The following is a 25,994-nucleotide window of genomic DNA, read 5'->3' as shown; positions in this document are numbered from 1 at the left end:
ATCTTAAATACCAAGAGGAAATTTCAATGCCACCCTTTTTGAGTGTTCTGTTTATCTGTGTGGCAGAGAGCATTTCTACTCAGTGCAGTAGTTTTCTGCCAGGCAGTCTTGATTTAGTTCTAGGTGTTTTTTCTTTGATGGTCTCTACTTTTGTTTAACTTCCAATCATATTTCAAACTCTTCAAAATGCCTCCATGTTCATTTCTTTGTCCATTCTACAGAGATTCTGCAGGCATGCTCTACAGAGGTTCTGCAGACCACAAAGGGAGGTGGGATGTGCCCGCCAGGGCTAGCTCTAGGTTCTTAGTATGTCATGAAGTGATATGGCAACCACTCTTCCTGGGGCTTCAGAAGCCACATATTTCTTCCATGAAATAGATGCACCCTTACTTGATAAAGTTATAATTATTGTGCAAATCTATGTTGAATTATTCCAGTCACTCTTTAAACATAGCTTTATAAAAGTTATAGTAGTTAGAAAAGCAGTATAGTTCCATGCAAAGACATTTCAGGTCTTTGTTTAAGCTGTTCCAGCAGCCTAGAGAGAATATTCCTTCTATTCTTTTCCACTTATTGACACTCTATCTAATCCTTAAAAAGTTTGTTGCTGAAATTCTTCTATTTTGTAAAGTCACTCTGACTTTCTAGAAAGTCCTTTCCATCCCATGAATACCTGCAAAATTACAACTCATTTACCTATGGCATTTGTGTGTTCATGTATAGCTATATGATATATTTCCTGTTGTGATCTTGAATTATATTTGTACCTTTATAGTTTCTTAACTTCTTACATGTTTATATTTTGCCACAACAACTAAATTAGGAGCTTCTTAAGAGCAGGAAACTGTTCATATACTATTTTTGTTAGTCCCATAGTACCTAGTACACTTAGTATTTATTCAATAAATTCACAAATTCATTTATCATATATATATATATATAAAACTAAGAGATCATTCTGCTTTTGTTATATAAAATATATCTATAAATATTTTACATATAAAAAACAGAGACATTACTTTGTGGACAAAGGTCCACATGGCCAAAGCTATGGTTTTTCCAGTAGTCATGTACAGATGTGAGAGTTGGACAATAAAGAAGGTTGAGAGCCAAAGAATGATGCTTTCAAACTGTGGTGTTGGAGAAAACTCTTGAAGAGTCCCTTGGACCGCAAGGAAAATAAACCAGTCAAGCCTAAAGGAAATCAGTCTTGAATATCCATTGGAAGGACTGATGCTGAAGCTGAAGCTCCAATACTTTGGCCACCTGATGCAAAGAGCCAACTCATTAGAAAAGACTCTAATGCTGGAAAACTTGAAGGCAGGAGGAGAAGAGGACAACAGAGGATGAGATGGTTGGATGGCAATACCAATTCAATGGATATGAGTTTGAGCAAACTCTGGGAAAGAGTGAAGGACAGGGAAGCCTGGCGTGCTGCAGTCCATGGGGTTGCAAAGAGTCAGACATGACTGAGCAACTGAAGAGCAACAACAAAAGAGATCATTCTAAGTACTTGGGGGAGATGGAAGTAAATGGGAAAATGAACTGTTTCGGACTGAATGTTTGTGTCCCCTCCAAAAATTGATATGTTGGAGCCTTAATTCCCAATGTAATGGCATTTGGAGGTGGGACCTTGGGAGGTAATTAGGTTTAGATGACATCATGAGGGTAGGCTCCCTATTATGAGATTGGTGAACTCATAATAAGAAGAAGGGAGACCAGAGTTCTCTCTCTCTCTACCACGTAAAGATACAGCAAGAAGGTGGTCATCTGCAAGACAGGCACAGAGCCCTCACAAAGGGACCAAATAAGCTGGAGCCTTGATCTTGAACTTCCCAGACTCCAGAATAATGAGAAATAAATTTCTGTTGTTTAAGCCACCCAGTCTATGGTGTTCTGTTATGGTTTCTCAAGTAGACTAATGAATCTCAGATCTTGACTTCAAAGTCAAGTCAACTAAAATAGATAACACAGGTACAGTTATAACTGAAATATAATATAAAAGGCTGGAACTTCCATTAATGATGTAGAAATAAAATGCTAAGGGAGATTAGAAGATAAAGAAATGACTTTTCACTGAGTGAATAGAGAAAGTGAAACTCAGTGGGGGCATTTGAAGACTCATGAAATGGAGTTGGCATTTGAATGGGACCTTGAACGGAAGAAAGATTCATTAGAAATGACCCTGATGCTGGGAAAGATTGAAGGCAGGAAGAAAAGGGGACGACAGAGGATGAGATGGTTGGATGGCATCACCGACTCGATGGACACAAGTTTGAGCAAGCTCCAGGAATTGGTGATACACAGAGAAGCCAGGCATGCTGCAGTCCATCGGGTCACAAAGAGTCAGACACGACTGAGTGACTGAACTGAACTGAACTTGAATGGAAGAGGACTTCAGATGGAGAGCACAGAATGGTCAACACCTGGATGAAGAAAAGCAAAAAGCAATGGAGAGATAGCAATGGTATATATAGAAAGAAAAGCGAGAAATAAGGCTGCAAACACTTGCAGTTAGACCATGGGAATCTCTGAATGTCAGTTTAAGGACTCTGAACTTTATTCTCTAGGCATCTAAAGACCTATTAAAAATTCTTTCAGTAGAAAAGCAACATAATCAGATAATTATCTGCTTTATTTGTATTCAAATGTCTATAAAATGTTGTCAATACCATGTAGTCTTTTGCTAGAAAGTTTTACTCTTAAATTCATACAACATCACATGCTGTCACATAAATAAACCAGCCCTGGGATTCATAGGACATTAAAAGGTCCTTGAGGTGACCAGATGTTAGGGAACTAAATTCAAGGTATAGTAATTAACTCACCTGATGGAACTTCCATTTCTCTGAAGAATTTCTGAGACACTAAAATATACTGAACCATTCTGATCAGGCACACTGTGGTGTGCCAACCCTGCTTGCTGCCCCTTGAAGAGTGGGAGCACCAGCAGATTCGAGTGACAGTGAAGCCAGCAGATACAAGACTAAGACACACCCATGTTCATTCCATACCATGCTCCTCTAGGAACCTGCCATTCTAAGCACTAGGAATTATAAGCATCACTTCAGACTTGGTCCCTGATGCTTCAATGGCCAGAGTACAACAGCAGAGCTTCTCAAACTTCGTTGAATTACTTGGAGAGAACTTGTTAGAAATATAGATTTCTGGCCTCACCTCCTAAAATTCTGATGCAGTAGGTCCCAGATGGGGCCCGGTAATCTGCATTTTAAGCAAACATTTCCAGGTGCTCCATTGCAAGTAACCTATTAGGCTGACTACCATTCACACCAGGACCCCTTTGAGAGTAAACAAGGGTACAATTAATAAGCACTTCTGGACAACAAGCGTACACTGGGTCTATCTTAGACAAACCTAGACAGGGTCAACCTACCTAAGGATCATTCAGAAAAATTCTATTATCAAGGAAGCTCAATTGAGTAGAGCCAACAAAGAACACTAGCAAGCAGGACAACACTTTCTAAAAAGAAAAGAGGAAAAGGAAGGGCTAGAAAGAGATATCATGACTGGACATCTGGTTTACCTTGTGAACCAGAGAGAATTTTTAAGCTAATACAGAGGTACCTGCTTCAAACCTCATCTTCCAGTCTTTGCTGTTGAAATTGCCATTTATGATTGTCCAAAAGATGTCAGCACCATGAGGAAGTGACAAAGCGTGAAGAAGGAGAGGAACTGCCAATGAAGACAGCTGGGAGAATTCAGATTTGACGACTCTCCACAGGCTGGGGAATCAAGAAAAAGCAAAGTGGTTACAGTCACAACAAACTTTCTAGAAATAAATCTTATTATCTTAATTTACGGGAAGTGTCGTTAACAGATGGCTGGTAGGGATGTCCAATCACAAGGCTGTAATCCTCTGATACACTGTCTCTATGCTCTTTTTCTATGTTAATTCTTTTTAAATGTTTGGCTGCATTCTGTAGCATATAGGACCTTAGTTCCCCGACCAGGGATCGAACCCTCAGCCCCCTCATTGGAAGGTGGAGCCTTAATCACGGAACTGCCAGGGAAGCCCTTTCCTATGTTAATTTTTTTTAAGAAATTATTTTTATATAAGAACACAGAAAAATGCTACCAGTTAATACTGCATTTTAACATAAAGTTTTAAACTGTATATTATAAATCCAGGTACATAAATGGACAATGACTGTTAAATAATAACTGATACTAGTTATGTTAAGATGCTGGGGTGATAAATGATTTTTTAAAAGGCTCTTATAGTGAACATCTGGAGAATTTTATTGGTTTTGTTTGCCTAGCATCCTTTTATTCTTATTCTAGCAGACAACTCTTTTCCTATTAAGAACAGCCTCTGCACCAACTGGCAGGGTTGTTAATCAACTTCCCCCATCTTCTCTATCCTAAGAGTGAACACAAAGCCCAGACTGATCAGAATACTTCAATGTAATGAATAGAGTGACGAGTCCAGGGGTGGGCATGTGACCAAGCATGGGAAAGCTAGCATCCTTTTCCAGGCTTTGATATGTATTCTGAAATCTCAAGAATGAAGTGAGATGTGGCTCTAGAGCTGCTGGCCTCACAGCAGCAGCCTGCTGACCTCACAGGGGCAGCCTGCTGAGAAGAAGAGATGCAGAGGGAACTAGGCTAAACAATGGGCTGGGAGGGAGAAAGGGGTGGGGGAAGAGAGAGAGAAACCAAACAGAAAGGGAAATGTATCCCTGGTGACATCTTAGGAGTACTTGCCTTTCCTAAAATCAGACCAATACTGCTCAAAAACGCACCTTAGCAAGTTAAAGCTAAGTCCCTATCAATATATGCCAGAATAATTCTGAATGTATATTTTTAGTAGTAAAATTTTCAAAATTTTTATTCAGTTATCTAAAGTATGGCTTTTGTTTGTTTTCACTTTGGTTTATTTTGCTTTGTTTCCTATTTGGCTCTAAAGTTAATATCAGAATCAAAACAACATTTTTGAACAATATTCTTCCAAGGAAGAATATAAATTTTTGTTGTTTCAAGCCACTCAGTTTGTGGTCATTTCTTAGGGCAGCTTAGGAAACTAGAACACCTCCCCCTCCACCTTATCTGAAAGCTGACATCTTGCTGGCAACACAATTTCCCCTTAACCTCTCTATGAGTCTTCACCCTAGTCTTCACTAGCTTCACACAATCCTTGCTTCCCATGGATTCCTCCAGGCCTTGTCTTACCAACCTCTTTCTTTTGAAACCCATGCCATCTATTTACAGGGCCCTGTCCCCTCTCCCTTCCTGCTGAATGTGGTCCTTGCTAGTCTTCCTCCTCATCCAAGCCTCCGCCAATGTCTCTAGTCAATCGAGCCATGGTCTCACAGGTCCACCTCTTTCTCAGTCACAGTGGCCTTTATCTTACTCTATTGGATAAGCCACTGACCTCCCCTATGGAAGGCTGAGAACACTCAGTTCCCACATCTGATCCTGACGTAGGCTATTTTTCCCTCTCTTCTATACTCTTCCCCCAAATGTCAAACCTCTTTTGGCTTCGCTTGTCTCCAGTTTTAGACGGGATCCCAGAGTCAACCATTTTGTCCCTCTGGAATTCCTCATCGCTCTGATCTTCCACTATAATCAAAGTACTAATCCCCACTCCTGAATAAACCCATTGCCTACTTTTATCCACTTCCAGGCCCCAGAGTACTGGTGGAAAAAACCCACAAATTCCTACATGCCTGGCCCATCGCAGTTAGGTGCTAGCTAACCTCAGCAAGGCCCCGAGGCTAGTGCTTCTTTGATGATTTCTTGTTGATGCCTTACTGCTCCCCTCACATAACCTGTTTCATACTTTTTTCCATATTCTTCAAGCTCCCAACTCAATCTCTATCCCCCTCCCTCTCAGAGGAAGACGTCAGCATCTACTATTCTTAAGGTTCCAGTTACTTGTTATGATCCCCTTGACATTTATCCTTTTCCTACAAATGCATCTCCTTTCAAAGGAAAAGGCATCCCTCCTCTTTCCCCTCACCCTTGTTCTTGATCACATGTGCCTGCCTTCCAGGAGTTGGCTCCACCAACTACTCCCTTTCCTCTACTCCTTTCTATGGACCATAAATGTTTCAAACTTCTTTATTCAAAAAACACTTGACATCCACTTCTTTTCCCCTCTAAGTATCTGATCGTTCCCTTCTCTTCGAACAAACTTTTCAGAAGGAAGTTCTGTATTATATCTTAACATTCCCAAAGCCTTTGCAAGCTCTTTGCATACCCTCAAATGTGGATGATTCCCTGTGATCTTTTTTCTTCATGTTCTGTGCTGTGCTTAGTCACTCTGTCACATCTGACTCTTTGTGATCCCCACGAAGGAGCCCCTGTAGTCCACCAGGCTCCTCTGTCCATGGGATTCTCCAGGCAAGAATACTGGGAGTGGGTTGCCATGCCCTCCTCCAGGGGAACATGCCAACTCAGGGATCGAACCCAGGTCTCCTGCACTGCAGGTGGATTCTTGACTGTCTGAGCCACCAGGGAAACCCAAGAATGGCCTGTCCCTTCTCCAGGGGACCTTACTGACCCATAAGTCAAACCAGGGTCTCCTGCATCACAGGTAGATTCCTTACGAGCTGAGCTACCAGGGACGCCCCTTTTCTTCATACTCATGCTGTGAAAGTACAACTCTGATCCTGTTCATTGTTTCAAAATCTTCCACAGATCTCCAAATACCATTAAATAAGTGGTAGTAGTAGTGCAGTCACTCAGTCACGTCTAACTCTTTGCAGCACAACGCACTGTACCTGCCAGGCTCCTCGGTCCACGGGGATTCTCCAGGCAGGAACACTGGGGCGGGTTGCCATTCCCTTCTTCCCAACTCAGGGACTGAACTCAGTCTCCCACATTACAGGCAGATTCTTTACCATTTGAGCCACCGTGACATGTCTATATTATTATAATTAGATCAACAAACATAAACATTGGGCTTCCCTGGTGGATCAGTGGTAAAGAATCCACCAACCAATGCAGGAGACACAATGCAGGAAGATCCCCTGGAGAAGGAAATGGCAACCCACTGGAGTATTCTTGCCCGGGAAATCCCATAGACAAAGAAGCCTGGCAGGCTACAGTTCATGCGGTTGCAAAAGAGTCAGACATGACTTTAAACAACAACAAAGCCTCTATCTTCAAAGGCCTTTCACTCTTGCATCCCAACTTCCAGCCTCACTTTCCATTGTGAGATCACTTAAGTCGTGACTCTGTGCGACCCTCTGGACTATAGCCCTCCAGGTTCCTCTGCCCATGAGATTCTCCAGGCAGAAATACTGGAGTGGGCTGCCATTTCCTTCTCCAGGGGATCTTCCCGATCCAGGGATCCAACCTGCATCTCCTGCACTGGCAGGTGGATTCTTTACCACTGAGCCACCTGGGAAGCCAAGTTAACCTGAACCAAACTTTTGTTTTTTAGTTATCTCATTTGCTTACATATAAATGAGAATAAATTCTTTTGACTTATTTCCAAGGACACTGTAACAGTTATTTTAAGGTTGTCAGGAAGAAAATCATTAGCAAATTTAGGACAATATTTTATTATTTTTCTCAAAATGTTTCAGCAATCTCTAAAAAATAACTTTTCTAACAATATATGGAGAGATTTAGATGCTTACTAGCAGTTCTACTTCAAGTAAGATGTTGAGTATTACTCAGTTGTACTTGGTATCTATTAACTTATACCAATTGACATTTTTCTAGCATAGACTATATTCTTAAGTCATCTAACAATTAAAAGGCATAAAGTAATCCTTATTTTGCCTTTTCTATTTCTACAGGATCTAGCAAATTACTATTGCTCATGTTGGTATACTTAAAAAATTAAACTATATAAAAGAAATGAAAATAGTTTCTATAGGCAAATTAGTCTGTCCCGACTAAGGGAAATAACCCAATGATTTGGTAAGTCTTATTCTAACACTGATTTTCACAGATGAAATCTAAAATAGAAACAGACAAAAACACTATTAGGAAGACATACCTTGCAATCAACATATGATCCTGAATATAGGCTAAAAATTGAGGATGATCTTTTCTAGCAATGTACAAACACTCTCCATGTAGACAGAGGATCTTCAGGCAATTGAGCATGTTAAAAAGAATATCTGGCTCTTCAAACTTAGCCATTTCCTATGCAAAGAATCACATGTTTACTGAGTTATCGCAAATGGCAATACTACCAAATAAAATATTCAAACATCTCAAAAACTATACCTGGAAAATGGTGTATATTAGTCTCAATGTTACTGGAAGCTGCTGGTAGCAAAATTTTCTTTCAGTATCATTCTTTATTGCTAGGAAGAAATAATTACACACAAGTTAGCACAAATCTTTTCCCCATCGTTCATGAATTATCAAGACCATAAAATGAAGAGGAGTAAATATAGAAATATAAAATACTAAAAAGTATTCATGTAATGTGTTTCTTTGCTCTCCAAAAAAGCATATATACTTTTCATAATTCAAGTGCAGGAAAGCTAGATTTAGGATCCTCAGCTTCCAACTTCCACTGTGTATTCAGATATCTTTCATTCCCCAAAGTGAACCCAGCCCAGCCCTATGATCCTGTGGGCACCTAGTTCCGCTGATACCTGGAGGGGCCTAGGGCTTGGCTAGGATTGCTTTCCTATTTGAAAGGGAGATAGTATAGTGTGAAAGTGTCAGTCGTTCAGTCATGTCTGATTCTTTGGCCCTTTATGACCCCATGAACTGTAGCCCACCAGGCTCCTCTGTCCATGGAATTTCCCAGGCAAGAATACTGGAGTGGATTGCCATTGCCTTCTCCAGGGGATCTTCCCAACCCAGGGATCAAACCCAGGTCTCCTGCATTGGAGGGAGATTCTTTACCACTGAGCCACCAGGAAATGCAGGTATTAAAGAGAGAGGTGGGCTTCCCTGGTAGCTCAGATGGTAAAGAATCTGCTTGCAATCCAGGCAGGGTTTGATTCCTGGGTCAGGAAGATCCCCTGGAGAAGGGAATGGCTACCCATTCCAGTATCCTTCCTGGAGAATTTCATGGACAGAGGACCTGGTGGGCTACAGTCCTCGAGGTCAGAAAGAGTCAGACATGACTCAGCGATTGAGCAATGAATACTTTCCCTTTCTTTTTCTCTTTCAGAGACATATGCAAGTTGTATTAACACCTAAGGATTTACCCCAGGATTCACATGTACCATTTTCACACGTGCACAGGACTTGTTCTTGCAAAACAAGAAAGGATACTTTAAAAGGGTACTTTTAAAGACTTAAGCATATTTAACTCAGAACTATTCATGGTTTTATCTTCTTGTGAAGATCTCTGAAAAGACCTTTGCCTCTATAGTTGGGGGTGGGGGGGTGACTTGAGGAAGGTAATATTGTAAATGAGGCACGCTAGAGAAAAGAATTAACAAGTTAATTCTCAAATATAGGAACTAGTATAAACTGTTTTCAAATCACTATTATATGTTTTGGCAGTTCCTAGGATCAGAGACACTGGGAGTCAAACCATCTTTGTCTAGCATAAAGGTTTTTTTTAAAATATTTTTAATGGAGGACATATCTGACTACTGTAAGAAATAGGTGCCAGGCCACAAAACAGGAAACAGGAAATACTCTAGAAAGCGGAGGAAACCACTGAACATATATATCAATAGTGTCCCTATAATCTCTAACAGAAGAGCTCAAGAACCCCGCCCGAAGACCCACAAAGCAGAAGCAGGACCAGATTCCCTGCTGCTGAGCAGGGAAGGTTGGTCTTGGAAAACAATTCCTCCCTGAGGAGACAAGTTATAACTGTGTCCTGCAAACAGCAGAGAGGAAGAGAGGAAAAATAGACCAGAAATCATGACCAGAGTCTGAAGTAGTGTTTGGGGGAGATGAACAGAGCAAATGTTTAGATAAGTGGAGCTTACAAACAATTAAGCACAAGGGAAGTGTAATTTATAAAAATCAATTGCTTAATTTTAACCATTGTTCAAATGGCAGTTAATTGATTTGTGTGCTATGTTGGGTTAAAAAAAATCTATTTACAGAGAAAGAGTACAGGTTATTAGATCATAAGTGAAATCCATCAACCTGCCTGACTTCAGACTGTACTACAAAGCTATAGTCATCAAGATAGTACTGGCACAAAGACAGAAATACGGATCAATGGAACAAAATAGAAAGCACAGAGATAAATCCACACACCTATGGACACCTTATCTTTGACAAAGGAGGCAAAAATATACAATGAAGAAAAGACAATGTCTTTAGCAAGTGGTACTGGGAAAACTGGTCAACCACCTGTAAAAGAATGAAACTAGAACACTTTCTAGCACCATACACAAAAATAAACTCAAAATGGATTAAAGATCTAAATGTAAGACCAGAAACTATTAAACTCTTAGAGGAAAACATAGGCAGAATACTCTCTAACATAAATCACAGCAAGATCCTCTATGACTTACCTCCCAGAGTAATGGAAATAAAAACAAAAATAAACAAATGGGACCTAATTAAACTTAAAAGCTTTTGCACAACAAAGGAAACTATAAGCAAGGTGAAAAGACAGCCTTCAGAATGAGAGAAAATAATAGCAAATGAAGCAGTTGACAAAGAATTAATCTCCAAAATATACAAGCAGCTCCTGTAGCTCAATTCCAGAAAAATAAACGACCCAATCAAAAAATGGGCCAAAGAACTAAACAGACATTTCTCCAAATAAGACATACAGATGGCTAACAAACACATGAAAAGATGCTCAACATCATTCATTATCAGAGAAATGCAAATCAAAACCACAATGAAGTACCATCTCATGCCGGTCAGAATGGCTGCCATCACAAAGTCTACAAACAATAAATGCTGGAGAGGGTGTGGAGAAAAGCGAACCTTCTTACACTGTTGGTGGGAATGCAAACTAGAATAGCCACTATGGAGAACAGTGTGGAGATTCCTTAAAAAACTGGAAATAGAAATAGAACTGCCATACTACCCAGAAATCCCACTGCTGGACATACACAATGAGAAAACCAGAATTGAAAGAGACACATGTGCCCCGAAGTTCATTGCAGTACTGTTTACAACAGTTAGGACATGGAAGCAACCTAGATGTCCATCGGCAAACAAATGGATAAGGAAGTTGTGGTACATATACACAATGGGATATTACTCAGTTATTAAAAAAAAAGAACACATTTGAGTCAGTTCTAATGAGGTGGATGAAACCAGAGCCTATTATACAGAGTGAAATAAGTCAGAAAGAGAAACACCAATACAGTATATTAATGCACATATATGGAATTTAGAAAGATGGTAACGACAACCCTATAGGTAACACAGCAAAAGAGATACAGATGTAAAGAACAGACTTTTAGCCTATGTGGAAGAAGGCAAGGGTGGGAAGATATGAGAGAATAGCATTGAAACATGAATATTACCATATGTAAAACAGATGACCAGTACAAGTTTGATGCACTCAAAGCTGGTGCTCTGGGACACCCAGAGGGATGGGGTGGGGAGGGAGGCGGGAGGGGGGCTCAGGATGGTGGGACATGTGAATACCCATGACTGATTCATGTCAGTGTATGGCAAAAACCACCACAATATTGTAAAGCAATTACCCTCCAATTAAAATAAATTAACTAATTTTTTAAAAAAGACTAAATCCACCATGTGGCTTTCAGAGAAAAAAAAATAATAAGTGAAATCCATGCTTTCCTTAGGCATTAATTTCTGATAGAAACATGGCCTTGAGCCTCAGCCTTGGCAAATAATTAGTAAAACTAAGTAAACCCAGAGAGGTGGGTTCTAGTCTCATCCCTGCCACTAACTAGTTGCACAGTATTTGGGTTTCCAATTTCCAGTCTCCCAGCCCAGGTATACCCAGGATCAAGGGTGAGCAGGTGGAGCTCATATCACTGTGTTTGTGTTTCAACTCCTCAAATGACCCTGATGCTCCATTACATTTTGGAATCATGTTAAGCATAAAGTACAAATCAGGAGTGAACAATACAAGCTACATGACCACGAGCAAGATGCTCAACCATCCTGGATGTACTTTCCTCATCCACAAAGTGGGAAGGCTGACCTAGATCGGCAGGTTTCAAATCTCTTTCCATGAAATCCTTTGTTGAAAGAGAATCTTAACTTAAAACTCCAACATATGAAATACCACAAGACAGAGCACCCTGGTTGAAGCAGGGTGGGGAGCCTGGGTCTTCTCATCCTTTGCCCATATCTTCTCACCAACGGCCACCCCAATTAAGGATGGTCAAAAGAAAACACAGAGATTTACAACCTCTAGTACACGCTGAGAACGAATGAAGTAGGTGATCTCAGGTGTTCCCTCTTCTAAGTGTCAATGGTTCTAAATAGTATGAGTCAACATTTTGTTTGTGTGTGTGTGTGCCAGTCGTGTCTGACTCTTTGTAACCCCATGGACTATAGCCTGCCAGACTCCTCTGTTCATGGGATTCTCCAAGCAAGAATACCGGGGTGGGTTACCATTTCATCTTCCAGGGGATCTTTCCGACCCAGGGATCAAGCCCACGTCTCATGCATTGGCAGGCGGATTCTCTACCACTTTAGCCACCCGGGAAGTCAATATATTCACCCTCAACTAACTATTTATACAATTCATGCTGAAGCAGTGAGTTCCAACCAAGCACTTTGTACTAATTATACTAACAATGTAGCTACCCTGGTCTGATCAGATGTCCCATGAGCTGAAAAGGAGCCCCACAAAACAGTCATTTAATAATGTTTGCTGTTCCCTGAAGGGGTGATGGAAAGCCCATGCTTCCCAAACTTTGGTTCTGGGGAACAGGTCGCTTAGGGGCCAGCTATACCTACAGTTCAGGATTGTGAAAGCAGGAAGATACAAATTCAGGGAGTGCCACAGTGCAGATCCAGAAACCAGGCTTTGCCAGAGGCACGTGAGGTCACACCCTAAATTCCTGAAACCCCTTCAGAGTTTGACGAGCTGGAGATGGTTTCAAGGGGGCCTGTTCCTGCCATCTTGCTGCTCCCAGTTAGCCTACACAGAGCCTATAAGCAAACTAGAATGAGGGCATCCCTCCTCCCAGCTGTGAGCGGAGCCAGCCAAGTAGCTTCAGAGCATGACTTGGACAGCTGCTCACCGTGGGCCCATGCGAGGTCCAGCCAGAGCCCCGGGGCACAGCTTTGCCACCTCTCCCAAAAGCACTGTGCTTTGGCCAAATGAGCTGAGTAGCTCTCAAGAGTGCTGGCACCCTCCACTTGGCTGTTGCCCAGTCGCTCGGCGTGTCTGACTTTGTGACCCCATGGACTGTAGCACGCCAGGCTTCCCTGTTCTTCACTATCTCCCAGAGTCTGGCCCTCCAACCTTCGTTCACAGCTACTTCTCCGTAGAGAACACGATCCACTGAACATGACTCAATGTGGAGATGCTGCCTTCACTGACAGGGTGGGTTTTTGTCGCTCACAAGCTCCTATTGCCAGAAACATGCTCAGGGACTTCTGGTCTACTAGAAGCACGCCCTGGATCTGTTCACTTCATAATCTTGAGAGAAATGGTTCATGTGCCATGTACCAGTCTGAACTTGCCCAAGTCTAGAGTAGTCTAAGCAACCCAGGTCCTGAAAGTTAGTGCAGACGGGGTGGGATGTGCCCATCACTCCCAATAAGCCACAGTCCACTTACCAGCATGTTCCATGGGCTCGGTGCGGTTGCCAGGGTTCTCCTCATGCTTGTTCGCTGGATTCTCCTCCTCCTCACCTTCAGGGCCTATAATAAACTCTGGTCTGGAAGAAAGGAGGCTATCCTCAAGGCTGTCTGTGGGCTCCTGAAACAAACATGACAAGCAGCCAGATGAGCAGCCCTTTGGGGATGTGAAGTCCCTCTTAGTTCAACAAAGAGAGGTGAGTACCTGCTGGTCCCAGGCCCTGTGCTCAACCCCGGGGGAGCCAAGGCACTGCCTCCATAATGGTTATTGGCATAATGGTTAAAGGGCATTTAGATCAGCTGTTTTCTGAAACATTTTCATTAGCTTAAAATAAATATGGGGAAAAAAATCTTTAAAACATTGTTAAACTTCCTAGGCTCGCTTTCTCACCTCTGCTTTAATTCCTGTGATTGTCTCAATCACCTAGTAATTCCAACCCACGCTTATTTTGCTCAGTAACAGTACTTAATTAGCAGAGAATAATAAGGGGTTCACGCCAATATGTGTGTGTGTGTGCTCAGTCATGTCTGACTCTCTGTGACCCCATGGACTGTAGCCCGCCAGGCTCCTCTCTCTGTCCATGGGATTTCCCAGGCAAGAATACTGGGGTGGGTTGCCATTTCCTACTCCAGGGGATCTTCTCAATTCAGGGGTTGAACCTGCATTTCTTGTGTCTCCTGCATTGACAGAAGAATTCTTTACCACTGCACCACCTGGGAAGCCCTCACATCAATATACTTGATACAAATACTGGTGGCTGGGGAAGTCAAATTTTTCAGAGCAAGAAATTTCTATAATATGTAAGTTAAAGACAGCTAGGTATGGCAACCCAAGTGTTCATTAACAGATGAACAAATAGACAAAATGTAGCAAATATATACAATGGAATATTATTCACTCTTATAAAGGAAGGAAATTCTGATACATGATACAATATGAATGGACCTTGAGGACATTATGCCAGGCTTCCCAGATGGCACCAGTGGTAAAGAATCCACCTGCCAATGGATTTGATCCATAGACACAGGTTTGATCCATTGGTGGAGAAGATCCCCTGGAGTAGGAAATGCCAACACACTCCAGTATTCTGGCCTGGGAAATCCCATGGATAGAGGAGCCTGGCAGGCTGCAGTCCATGGGGTCACAGAGTTGGATGCAACCAAGCACTTGAGCACGAAGACATTATGCTAAGTGAAATAAGCTGGTCATAAAAGAACAAATATTGTATGATTCCATTTATATGAGGTATCTATAGGAGTCAAAGTCATAGAAATAGAAAGTGAAATGGTATTCTCCAGAGTTAAGAGGAGGGAGAAATGAGCACTATTGTTTGATGGGTATAGAGTTTCTGTTTTGCAAGATGAAAATATTCTAAAGATTGGTTATACAACAATGTGAATATACTTAACACCATATCTGCACATCTATATACAGATACATAGCAAGCTGAAAAGTAAGTAGAAGAGATTTAAAAAGGAAGAGAGAGAGAGTACATGCTAGGTATGGCCACTGTTTAAAATATCCATCTCTAGTTATCCTCCTATTCCAGTTTTATTCTTTCTTTGAAGTTCCACCTTCAAATATCCACTTTTAAAGTCATCCTGTTTTAGGAGAAAGGTTGGGGTGGGGGGAGTTTGGGATTAATATATACATATTATTATATATAAAATAGATAATCAATAGGGACCGACTGTAATAGCACAGGGAACTCTACTCAATATTCTATAACAACCTGTATGGGAAAAGAATCTGAAAAAGAATGGCTATATGTATATGCATAATTTAATCACTTTGCTGTACACTTGAAACTTGAAACAATGCTGTAAATCAACTATACTCAAGTATAAAATAAAACTTAAAACTTTTTAAAAATAAATAAAATTTTAAAATATCCTCTTTATTTAACACTTTAACCAGTAAAAATTTGAAGAATTACTTGATTGCCAGCTCAAAGCAAGAAGATAAAGATGATTGATGAGATACACAAAGGGATACTGATGAGATACAAAAGAAAAAAAAATCAGAGCTAAAACGGTGTCTGGGAGGGTTCTGAAGAATATCCTTGCCAGCTTCAGTTTTGATGAGACTGGCCCTGTTCCTAGGTCACCCAAAAACAAGATGTTAAGTCAAATTACAAACTGAGTTCCATAAAATTCGACGTCATGCACATTGAATCTTCTGCATATACCCAGTAACTCACCTGTCATTCTCTGCAAATAGCAATATCATCAGTTCCCAGACCACAAAACATGGATTTGTCCCCAATTTTCCCATCTCTAGACACTAACTAGGGACTTCCCTGGCAGTCCAGTGGTCAAGACTCTGCACTTTCACTGCAGTGCGCACAGGTTCAATCCCTAGTCAGGGAACTAAATCTACATGCTGCACAACACAGCCAAAACAAACAAATAAACAAAACCACCAACCAAACACCAAGTGCTGTCAATTCTCTTCATCACCACCATTGCTGCCTTAGTTCAGGCTGCCCTGTTTCTTCCCTGAGTGACCAATTAACCTTCTGACTAGGTTCCTGTCCCGGGTATCCAAATCCTCTTATCTTTCTCCTCCACTGGCAGAATTTCTCAAATTCATCAAATTACAGCAGCACCCTGATTAAAACTCTTCAGGATTCCCCCACTGTCACTAAGATAAAATCCATACTTCTTCGTCTAGCAGACAGAGCCTTTAATAAATGTGATTATAAAATGCACCCTACCTTTCTCTCCTTTGCTATCTTTCTGCTCTGCCAACAATGACCTACACAGTTTCCTGAGTAAATCATCATCTTCTTTCCTCTGTAACATTTGAGCAGAGAACTTCCTAGGTCTCAAAGTCCTTCTTTCCTATCACCTTCATTTCATTAACTCCACTCTTTCTTCATAGAGGCGCTCAGAACCCATCTCCTCTGGGAAGACCCTGTCCACCTCTAACACGTCTAACCTGGACTCATCCCTTTCCTGTTCTCTCATACCTACCTCATTCATTTCTCTCTCATTATGCTCATCATTCTGTCTTATGGTGTTTCACTTACTTAAACATCTTCCTGACTAGACGCTAAGCTAGATGATGTTCTCAAACCATCTATTACTGTGACTGTTGTAATAGATGTAAACTTCATTCCCAATGAGTTTACAAAACCGTATCACAGGAGTAGTACATTGTGACAAGTAAGACTAAAGAGCTACATGGGCTGAAAGGTATCTAAAAACTGAAGAAACACTTTACTGCATGTATTCTAGACCTCAAAAGGTTTTTTTTTAAAGAAGTCACTTTCTACTTAGACAAACATTAGCGGAAGAAAAAGAGAAGATGTGGAACACTGGCTCGAATGATTCAGGTTCATCTACCATCACAGGTGGTGATGTGTGTATTTAAGATGGTAAATAGCCCAAACAGGGAATAACTAATACATGAAGTAGCTAATTTATGGCATATATTAGCTATTCCCTACTTAAACAATTTTCTTAAAAAGCAGAAGATGAAATGAAAGTTTTATTGGTTGTTGATAGAGTCAATGAGTTTTACACACTGAGGCTACTCAGGCATTTTCATGTCTACATCCAACCTACCTACTCAATATTTTATGTGTATATTTTGTAGTATTCACTGCTATCTAAACTTTGTAACAAAACATTGTGATAAAATTATTTCAAGAATACCAGTAAAATTCATTTTGCTATACAGTAGAAACTAATACAACATTATAAAGCAACTTTAGTCCAAAGAAAATTAATTCAAAATATTAAATTGTTGACAGGATGAAAAAAAAGAATACCAGTAATGTGTTGTATTTATGAAAACTGTATGAATAAACATGTTGCAACCATAACTCAAGATTCAAGAATTTTACCTCAAGATTTCTGTGTAAGATAGCTCCATCTCATATCTATTACCAGGAGCCTGAGCTGATGAAAGGAACAGGGAAACTTTATTTTAACACAATTGCACGTGTTACCCGGCATGGAGCATAAGGTAATACTGGAGAAGACTCATTCCACCATCTACGGCAGTCTTGACTACTATTATTCGTGCATCATCTCATTTCTTCAAGTGCTTACCACCAGTCGGCTTTCTTCTTTGGGAGCCAGTCTCTCCAGGAGTTCACAAGCAAGCTGATAGCAGAGAATACTAGACTGACATAAGTTACACTCAATTGCTTTTTCTTCCTTCTGGCAGGTGTGGGAACCCCCCCAGGGGGCTTGGAAGACATTGTTTATAATGGAAATAATGTCCTTTGATAAGCTGTGCTCAAAACCCATTGTGATCCCATCATCTTGCAATTCCATCTGAAAGAGATCAAAAAAAGGCCAAAAAAAAAAAAAAAGAAGAAGGAGGAGTTTGATCCTTTTGTTCAATATTCTATTGGCACTCTAATTGGGGATAATTTTCACTAACTGAGGACAATATTAAATTATTTAATACAAAATAATGGAAATTATGTTTTAATTCATGTAAGACATTTAAAAGAGGGTCTTTTGTTAAACCCATCACTTTGTGAGATGTTAAACATTTAAATAATTCTGCTCCTCACCCAATGTCCAGATCTTGGTTTCTAGATACCTTTATCCACTAAAGGAACCAGAACTCCTGGGAGAAATGGCTGATTCCAGGAAAAATGAAAAATGAGCCTGGAACATTTTAACACGCAAGACTTTAAGGAAGGGTTCACAGAATGATGGGTGTATGTCAAAAGAACACAGAAGCCAATTTGAAGGGCCTCCCATTGGCCAAATATGAGTCTCAAAATAAATAATTATAGTAATGGATTTTAGCTCACCAAACAAAATAAGAATTCATGAGTATACTTGGGTATAAGTGGATTAAACAAGTAAATATCAATATATAAACAGGAGAGAGGGGGAACCTGCTCCTTCAGTGGAATTCCAGGTAATAAATTAGAAGAAATGATGGAACTGGAAAATTATCATTTGGTAACCATCATAATAAAAGTTGATTCAGAAACAAATCATCCATGGATGCTAAAACTAGGTGAAAGCCTGATGAGAAATGGGAAGTTGGTCTTAAAGTAGCTCTCTATAAGTTAGTTACTAATTACAAAGCGGTGAGTAGTGACTTTGTAGTAGAGAAATCTGGCAGAAACCACTTTAACCAAGTTATCACCAACTGAAATGGGCCATTACCATGTCATGTGCCTCCTGACATCAGACACTGAAAACAACATAATATCAAATCTGTAGTATGACTGACAAAAGTGCTAGACCCAAATTGATTCATAAAACATCAAACTCATATTGAGAAATATTCTATAAAATAACTGGACTGTACTCTTCAGAAATGTCAAGAATATGACAGATAAAGGCTGAAGAACTGTCCTGAAATAAAGAAGACTAAAGAGTCAGGAAAAATCATTGCAATGATTAAGTCCTCAATCAAAAATCACTTTTTTTGCTATAAAGATGATATGATTATTATATCAATTTTAATGAATAATTTCTGTAAACTTGATAACAGATAATAGTATTATAACAATATTAATTTCCTGATTTTGACAACTGTATATAGTTCTGTTAAAAATGCCATTTTTTAAAAAATACACTCTAAAGATTTAAGGATAAAAGGGTATCCTGTGTGCAACTTACTTTCAAATGGTTCATTAAAAAATTCTATAATTAACACAAACATATATAGACTAAGAGAGAGAGAAGAGAAATAAATGTAATCAATGTTAACATTCAGAGAAGTTGGGGGGAAAGTACTTGGGAATTTTTTGTACTATTCTTTCAACTTTTCTGCAAGTCTCAAATTATTTCAAAATAAAAAATTAAGAAGAAATCTTCCACGACCAAAGCCTTTTATAAACTTCCCTGTTAAAATTAGCTTCAAAAATCAATTCATATTAAAATCAGCCCATCACTATAGAGTTATACCTTGCTCTTCCCCAAAATAGAATTACCCAGTTTGTTCACCAAGTTGTTTCAACAGAATTGATTCTAACAATGCTAAAATTCATATCCACTCTCATATGTCAACATCATTGCAGATATTCATACAAGTATTTTTCAGGCTCTTTAGAAAATCCCCATAGAAGTTTGTGAAATGTCCTGAGTAATACTGCATCATTTCAGTAAATGTGAAGATGCCCAACACAAAGAAAGAATCACTATTCAGTGCTTCCCCTCATTCTTCACCTCTGAACTAAAGGAAGTTCATGCTTCAGCTACCTGCTTCAGGAGAAGATCAAACATGAGGATGAAACAATTTAGATTCATTTCATCATCTTCACAATCAAAGTCAATAGTCCTTCCTCCTTGGTGTCCAAAATTCTTGAAAGGACTACGAAATGGACTACGCATAGGACTCCGAAATGGACTCTGAAAAGGACTATGAAATGGACTCAGCATATTGTGCTGAACTCGTCGACCAGGATCAGAGGCAACACTCACCTAGAAAAAAGAAAATTAACACATATAAGTGAACTTATAAAAGCTCAAATGGCTAAACAAAATACTTGAGGATGCTGTGGAAGGTATTTCCAGTTGTCACATTGATTTCCTTCCCTAGCCAATGGAATTACTACCTCCAAATCCTATGCATCTTCTCAAAACATAAAAATAAGAAAGAAAATCATCCAAACTTTCTAATTGTCAGGTGAATGACACATCATCTCCCTGAAGAAAGAAGGCAGCCTCTTTGCCATTATATTTTTCATCCCACCAACATTTCCAACTAAACTAAATAGTCTGCATCTATCTAAAACCATAACCTGAACAATGACAACTTCCAGAAGTAAAGCATTGCAAATCAACTTTAGAATCATTAGCACAGAATCTCAGATTGACTGGTAAAAGAAGAATGGTCTCTGACAATAATAATTATTACACTATCATGAGACAACAATATATCAAGCCTATTGTAGCAGTTATTTTCCATTTGCGAACAAACTCTTTCCCCACAAAAGACCCTCACTGCTCTTTTCTGTCCTGTTCTATGCCCAAGGATGCCAAGAACTGAGTCTCTTCTGGCCCTATGGCTTCCAGTTGGGTTCAGTCAATGAGAGGCACCAGCAGAAGACCTGAAGTTGGCAGAGAGAGAGGCAGGAGTATTTCTCTCCACTGCCTGCCTCCTTTGATGCTACATTTCTGCAGTATCTCCATCCTCTCCAGTTCCTCTAGCCAGCCTTACCCTAAACTTCAGCTGCCAAAAGGCCCAGGAACACTTTCCCTTGTTCCTTCAACCACAGGCATATAAAGGCTTCCTAGTGAACTACTGCTGGCCTCTGGGTGTCTCACCGGCCCTACTGCCCCCTTAATCTTTCCCATAACTCTATAGGCCAAGTACCCATTAAAGACTCTTCATTGAACATCTGGGATAAGTTCTGCAGCAGGACTCTGACTGACATACCTGTACATCATTCTCAAGTCATATTTTCTCTCTTTAAAATCTCTCTAATAATCAGAAAGCTCTTTGAACACCATATTTAAAGTAAAAAAGAAAAATATCCCATTAAGAATCAGAATACCTGGATCATGATAGTGTTATCTATGGCAAATCACTTCAGTTCACTGAACCTCAGGTTAAGTAGTTGTCAAATGAGGATAATGAGTTCTTTCCAACAGCCTCACACAGTCCTCACACATCTTCACATGTGATGTCATCACATGTGAATACACTACACAGTATAAAGTGCTAATCATATACTGTAATATTAAAGGTTACCAAAGAAAGAAATAAAATATAAATATTGGGCAGCTGGTTCCTATGAGGCACATGAGAAAAGAAGTAATGATTTTTTTTTTAAAAAAAGCATTTTAAAAGCATTAATCCTATGAATATGATGGTATTATAAAATATCATTAATTCTTGCCTGGAGAATCCCATGGACAGAGGAGCCTGATAGGCTACAGCCCAATAGGGTCACAAAGAGTTAGATCCAGCTGAAGCAACTTGGCACACATGCACATAAATGTCACATAGAGATTAAATTCTCTGAATGGCTCTTGTGAGCATCATGAGTTTTCTTGATCATTGACTATTAGAGACTAAAACAGTTTTTTAGAAATAAAAGTAAATTAAAATTTTTTAAAAACTGTAAAATTTTTTAAAAGCACTAAATACAATCTATGATCCCATGATTTTGTTATGTTCTCTAATCCCCAGATAGCAGGTAGAATGACTGGAGGGTTGTGGTATACAGCAGGGAAGATGTTTTGGAGAGGCTAGACAGAACTAGAGGACCAGAACAGTCCTCACCCACCACCAGTTGACAGTCAGCCTCTCCAAAGCTGATCATGGTCTGGGGATGTCAGCACAAGAGCAGAAACTTTATCAGGTTCTCCATAGAAAAGTTATTATAAACACCCAACAGCTTCCATATGCTTTAGATCAGATTGTACTGACTTCTCTCATCCTCAAAGGCACAAAGGGATCCATAAGATGGGCTTAGTTAGTTCACACTGACAGTATCACTCAGTCACCACTAGTTGATCATTTTTTCCCAAAACACAGTAGGAAAAAACATACGAACAACAATATCCAAACTCCTCATTCCCAAAGTAAAGCACTGATCTGCCCAGTACCTGGTAAAGAACTCTTCTTCACCAGAAAACCAAAAAAAAAAAAAAAAAAAAGGCGTAGTACCCCCACAAGCTACTGTTTTGGTTTATCCAGGGGAGAGATAGCTAACAGAGATGTGTAGGAGAAAAACTCAAAGGAATATGAAAACTCAATAACTGAATATAGAATATATCAAATATATCTTAGATCGATATTTTCTGTTATTCAGTGTGCTTAAAAGGTTAATAGAGTGAGTGGGATAGGATAGAAAGGCATTTCCAGAGCAGTTTATGATGATGCCACTTTAAGGCCCACTATAATTGACAAGAGTTTTCAAAATCTTAACAAGTAAGACAAAGACAATTATGGCAATAATTACCCTTCGAGCTGCAAGGTTCCCTGCCAGTTCACTGACTCTTGATTTTCTTTGATTTGCCAGTTCTTTGACAGAATTAACTCCATCAGAAAACATACTGATTAATAGCTGAAGTGGAACCATGATGTCTAACTCCGATAATACCTGGGGGAAAAAAGGCATATGTCCCCCCAAGACATAAACTTTAAAACTCAAAAAAACTACATTTAACATTTTCCTAAAGTGACCTATTGAACGTAAGGACATTAGCCTCACATATTCTATCTGCAGTTGTCCTCAATTTTCTTCTATCTGCAGTTGTCCTCAATTTTTCATACTAAAATATTCAAAACTATCATCGAATATTCCCACTCCTCCACCCTCCACATTGGATAAATTGCCATGTTCTTTCTAATAAAGTATCTCCTGACTGTCCCCTTCTTTCCATGTCACTCTTGTTGCCTTGGTTCATTGATTTTCTCCTGAACTAGTATAATCTGCAAGCAATCTGCAATTAACAAACATACAGATTTACTGATTCTTTGCAATAACTCCCTGCTGATCTACCTGAGGGGCTAAAGTTCATAAGCTAAAAGCTATTGCCCAAAATGATCAAAAGTATCATTCACTTACATGAAGCCACAGTAAAGCTTGTTCCTGCACGGAGGAAGGATATCCTGTGAAACGACAACTAATAAAGCCAAACATCTCTTCCATTGAAAAAGGTAGAGGGCAAAGCTCAATGTCAAACATTTTGCTGGAAAGCAGAGCAACAAAGGTAAATGACCAATGGCCATATATTAGGGTTTACTGTTGTCTTCCCAACTATATCTTATTTGGGGAATCAAACATTTTAGATTAGCCTGAGTTCTGAACTGTTATTAGCATGTTTCATTTTACTGTAATAGCTTATGTCTGTAGAATAGATATAAATAATTCCTATGGTTGTTAATAACACTAGTGTTTGTATTTATATTGGGTTTAATAGAAGGCAGTGCATTTTCTAAGAAAGTAGAGTTGCTCCTCAGCATCTTAAAACATTATCCCTTTGTACTTTTCCAACTTTATCCAAATCATAATTATATTTGTAGACAAGCAATGGTTTTATTATATATTTTATTTATAAACAAACAATATCTACTTATTATCCCATCAGAACAAAATCCTTTCTGAACGATTACAGATCATCTTGGCACAATTTACAGCAATCGCTGTTCAGCCTCTGAGTTATGTCTGACCCCATGGGGTTGCCGAGTCACATGCAACTGAGCGGCTGAACAACAACAAAAATTTCAATTTGAACATTCCAGTTTCTCAATAAGCTTGTAAAAATTCTATGAGATTATATAAAATGCTTAGCACAGTGCCTGGCACACAGTACATGCTTCATAAATGCTAGATATCGTTAGAATTACGGTGACTTCATTAAACTACTTACCCACCTTAATACTTCCCTGAATTCTTTTAACTGATTATCCGGGACTTCTGTTCGGATGGCTTCCAGCCATTCCGGCATGATGCACTCCCACACGGACTGACTGATCACGTTGTAGGGGATCAGGCAGAGGATTCTGTTGAGACCTTCCTTCAGCTGAGTCACTGTGCTACAGGATTTATCCCAGTATCCACCAACCTGATGGGATTTCCACAGCCACAGGGGAAAAGAACAAAATGCACTCGTTACATTTATGCCCAAGGAAATACTAAATGAAATGGGTACAGAGAAAGACCACAATCCATTACATCTGAAATCTGTGCCAAGTATATTGAGTGAGGTTTGTAAAAAAACTACAAACCACCAGGATCCCTTAGTTTCTGAAAAGAAAATAGTTGCAAATAGGTCCAAATACTGAGCAGAGACTGAATTTGAATTATTTTACTGCAGATTTTCCAAATCGCCTGTGCATTAAAATTCCAAAAATTTATTCCTAGAAAAATGAAGCTTTATTTCTAAGGTGTGACAAATCCACTGCAAATATGTGCAGTTAAACCTGCATTTCAAAGGAACTTAGATTTCTACCACCGTACACTTTGTAATAGAGACTTTTCATCGTGGAAAATAAAGTGGCAGAGAGTACTCTTTTTTTCCTACACTGCATATTCTTTCACAGTTTTTTTCCTAAGAATGTTCTAAAGCTGGTTGAAGACATGAATTTTTAAAAAAAAATTTTTTTTTTTTACTAATTAAGATAGGGTGTTAATTTTCTAAGGCAGAAAATAAAGTCACAACTTGAGGTTCTGCTTGTAATTCTAATTTTAGATAAATATATATTACTATTATCAAAGTAACAAAGGGTTGAGTGGTCCTCTTTATCATATAACTGGTTATCTTTATCATATAACACAAAATTTGGGGGAAACTATATTATTTTTCCCTTGCAGTTTTACTGAATTATGATTGACATACAGCAATATATAAGTTTAGAGTGTGTAGCATAATGATTTGACTTACATACTTCATGAAACGATTACTACAGTAGATTTAGTGAACAGCCATCTCTGGAGGAAGGCATGGCAACCCACTCCAGTGTTCTTGCCTGGAGAATCCCCATGGACAGAGGAGCCTGGCAGGCTGCAGACCATGGGGTCACAAAGAGTTGGGCATGAATGAGCGACTAAGCACATCACCTCATATAGATACAGAATAAAAGAAATAGAAAGGCATTTTTCTCTTGTGATGAGAACTGTTAAAATGTACTCTCTTAACTTTGACATAAACAGCAATGTTAATTACATTTATCATGCTTTTACATTACATCCTGCTATTATAACTGAAATTTTCTACCTTTTGACTGCCTTCATCTAATTCCCCTTTCCCCCACCCCCACCTCTGGTGACCATAAATATGATCTTTTTCCATGAGTTGGTTTGTTCCTTTTTGAAGTATGATTGACCTATAGCACCACGTTAGCTCCTGTTACACAACATCAGTTCAGTTCAGTTCAGTCACTCAGTGGTGTCCGACTCTTTGCGACCCCATGAACTGCAGCACGCCAGGCCTCTCTGTCCATCACCAACTCCCGGAGCCTACCCAAACTCATGTCCATTGAGTTGGTGATGCCATCCAAACATCTCATCCTCTGTCGTCCCCTTCCCCTCCTGCCCTCAATCTTTCCATAGTGATTTGACATTTCTATACATTTCAAAATGATCACCACAATAAACCTAGTTATCATGTCACCATGTAAAGATATTACATAGTTACTGACTCTATTTCCCCTACACTGTACATTTCATATCTGTGACTCATTTATTTTGCAACTGGAAGTTTATCCCTCTCAAAGTTCCTCACCTATTTCTCTCTTCCCCCTAAATCTCCTCCCCTCTGGGAAACACTGTTTCTTCTTTGTATCTACAACTCTGTCTCTGTTTTGTTATGTTTATTCATGTGATTTTTAGGCTCCACATATAAGTGAAATCATTCAGTATTTGTCTTTCGTTGACTTATTTCGGTTAGCATAATGCTCT

General features: G+C 39.5%; 1 protein-coding gene across 3 annotated transcripts in view; it reads right to left on the bottom strand.

Annotated features, from left to right (window-relative positions):
• Positions 1–25,994, bottom strand: part of UNC79 (unc-79 homolog, NALCN channel complex subunit) — a 207,120-nt gene that overhangs the window by 104,979 nt on the left and 76,147 nt on the right. For all 3 annotated transcript variants that reach the window (XM_065906592.1, XM_065906594.1, XM_065906593.1), the window contains exons 12-20: positions 23,969–24,159; positions 23,160–23,283; positions 22,551–22,691; positions 19,840–20,061; positions 17,716–17,943; positions 13,636–13,777; positions 8,206–8,285; positions 7,973–8,121; positions 3,586–3,743 (exon numbers count right to left, since the gene is read on the bottom strand). In XM_065906592.1, coding sequence (XP_065762664.1) covers positions 3,586–3,743; positions 7,973–8,121; positions 8,206–8,285; positions 13,636–13,777; positions 17,716–17,943; positions 19,840–20,061; positions 22,551–22,691; positions 23,160–23,283; positions 23,969–24,159 — 1,435 coding nt within the window. The remainder of the gene's footprint in view (positions 1–3,585; positions 3,744–7,972; positions 8,122–8,205; positions 8,286–13,635; positions 13,778–17,715; positions 17,944–19,839; positions 20,062–22,550; positions 22,692–23,159; positions 23,284–23,968; positions 24,160–25,994) is intronic.

Source organism: Muntiacus reevesi, chromosome 15 (assembly GCF_963930625.1).
Source record: "Muntiacus reevesi chromosome 15, mMunRee1.1, whole genome shotgun sequence".
Lineage (NCBI taxonomy): Eukaryota > Metazoa > Chordata > Mammalia > Artiodactyla > Cervidae > Muntiacus > Muntiacus reevesi.
This window is presented reverse-complemented; position numbering and strand designations above follow the sequence as displayed.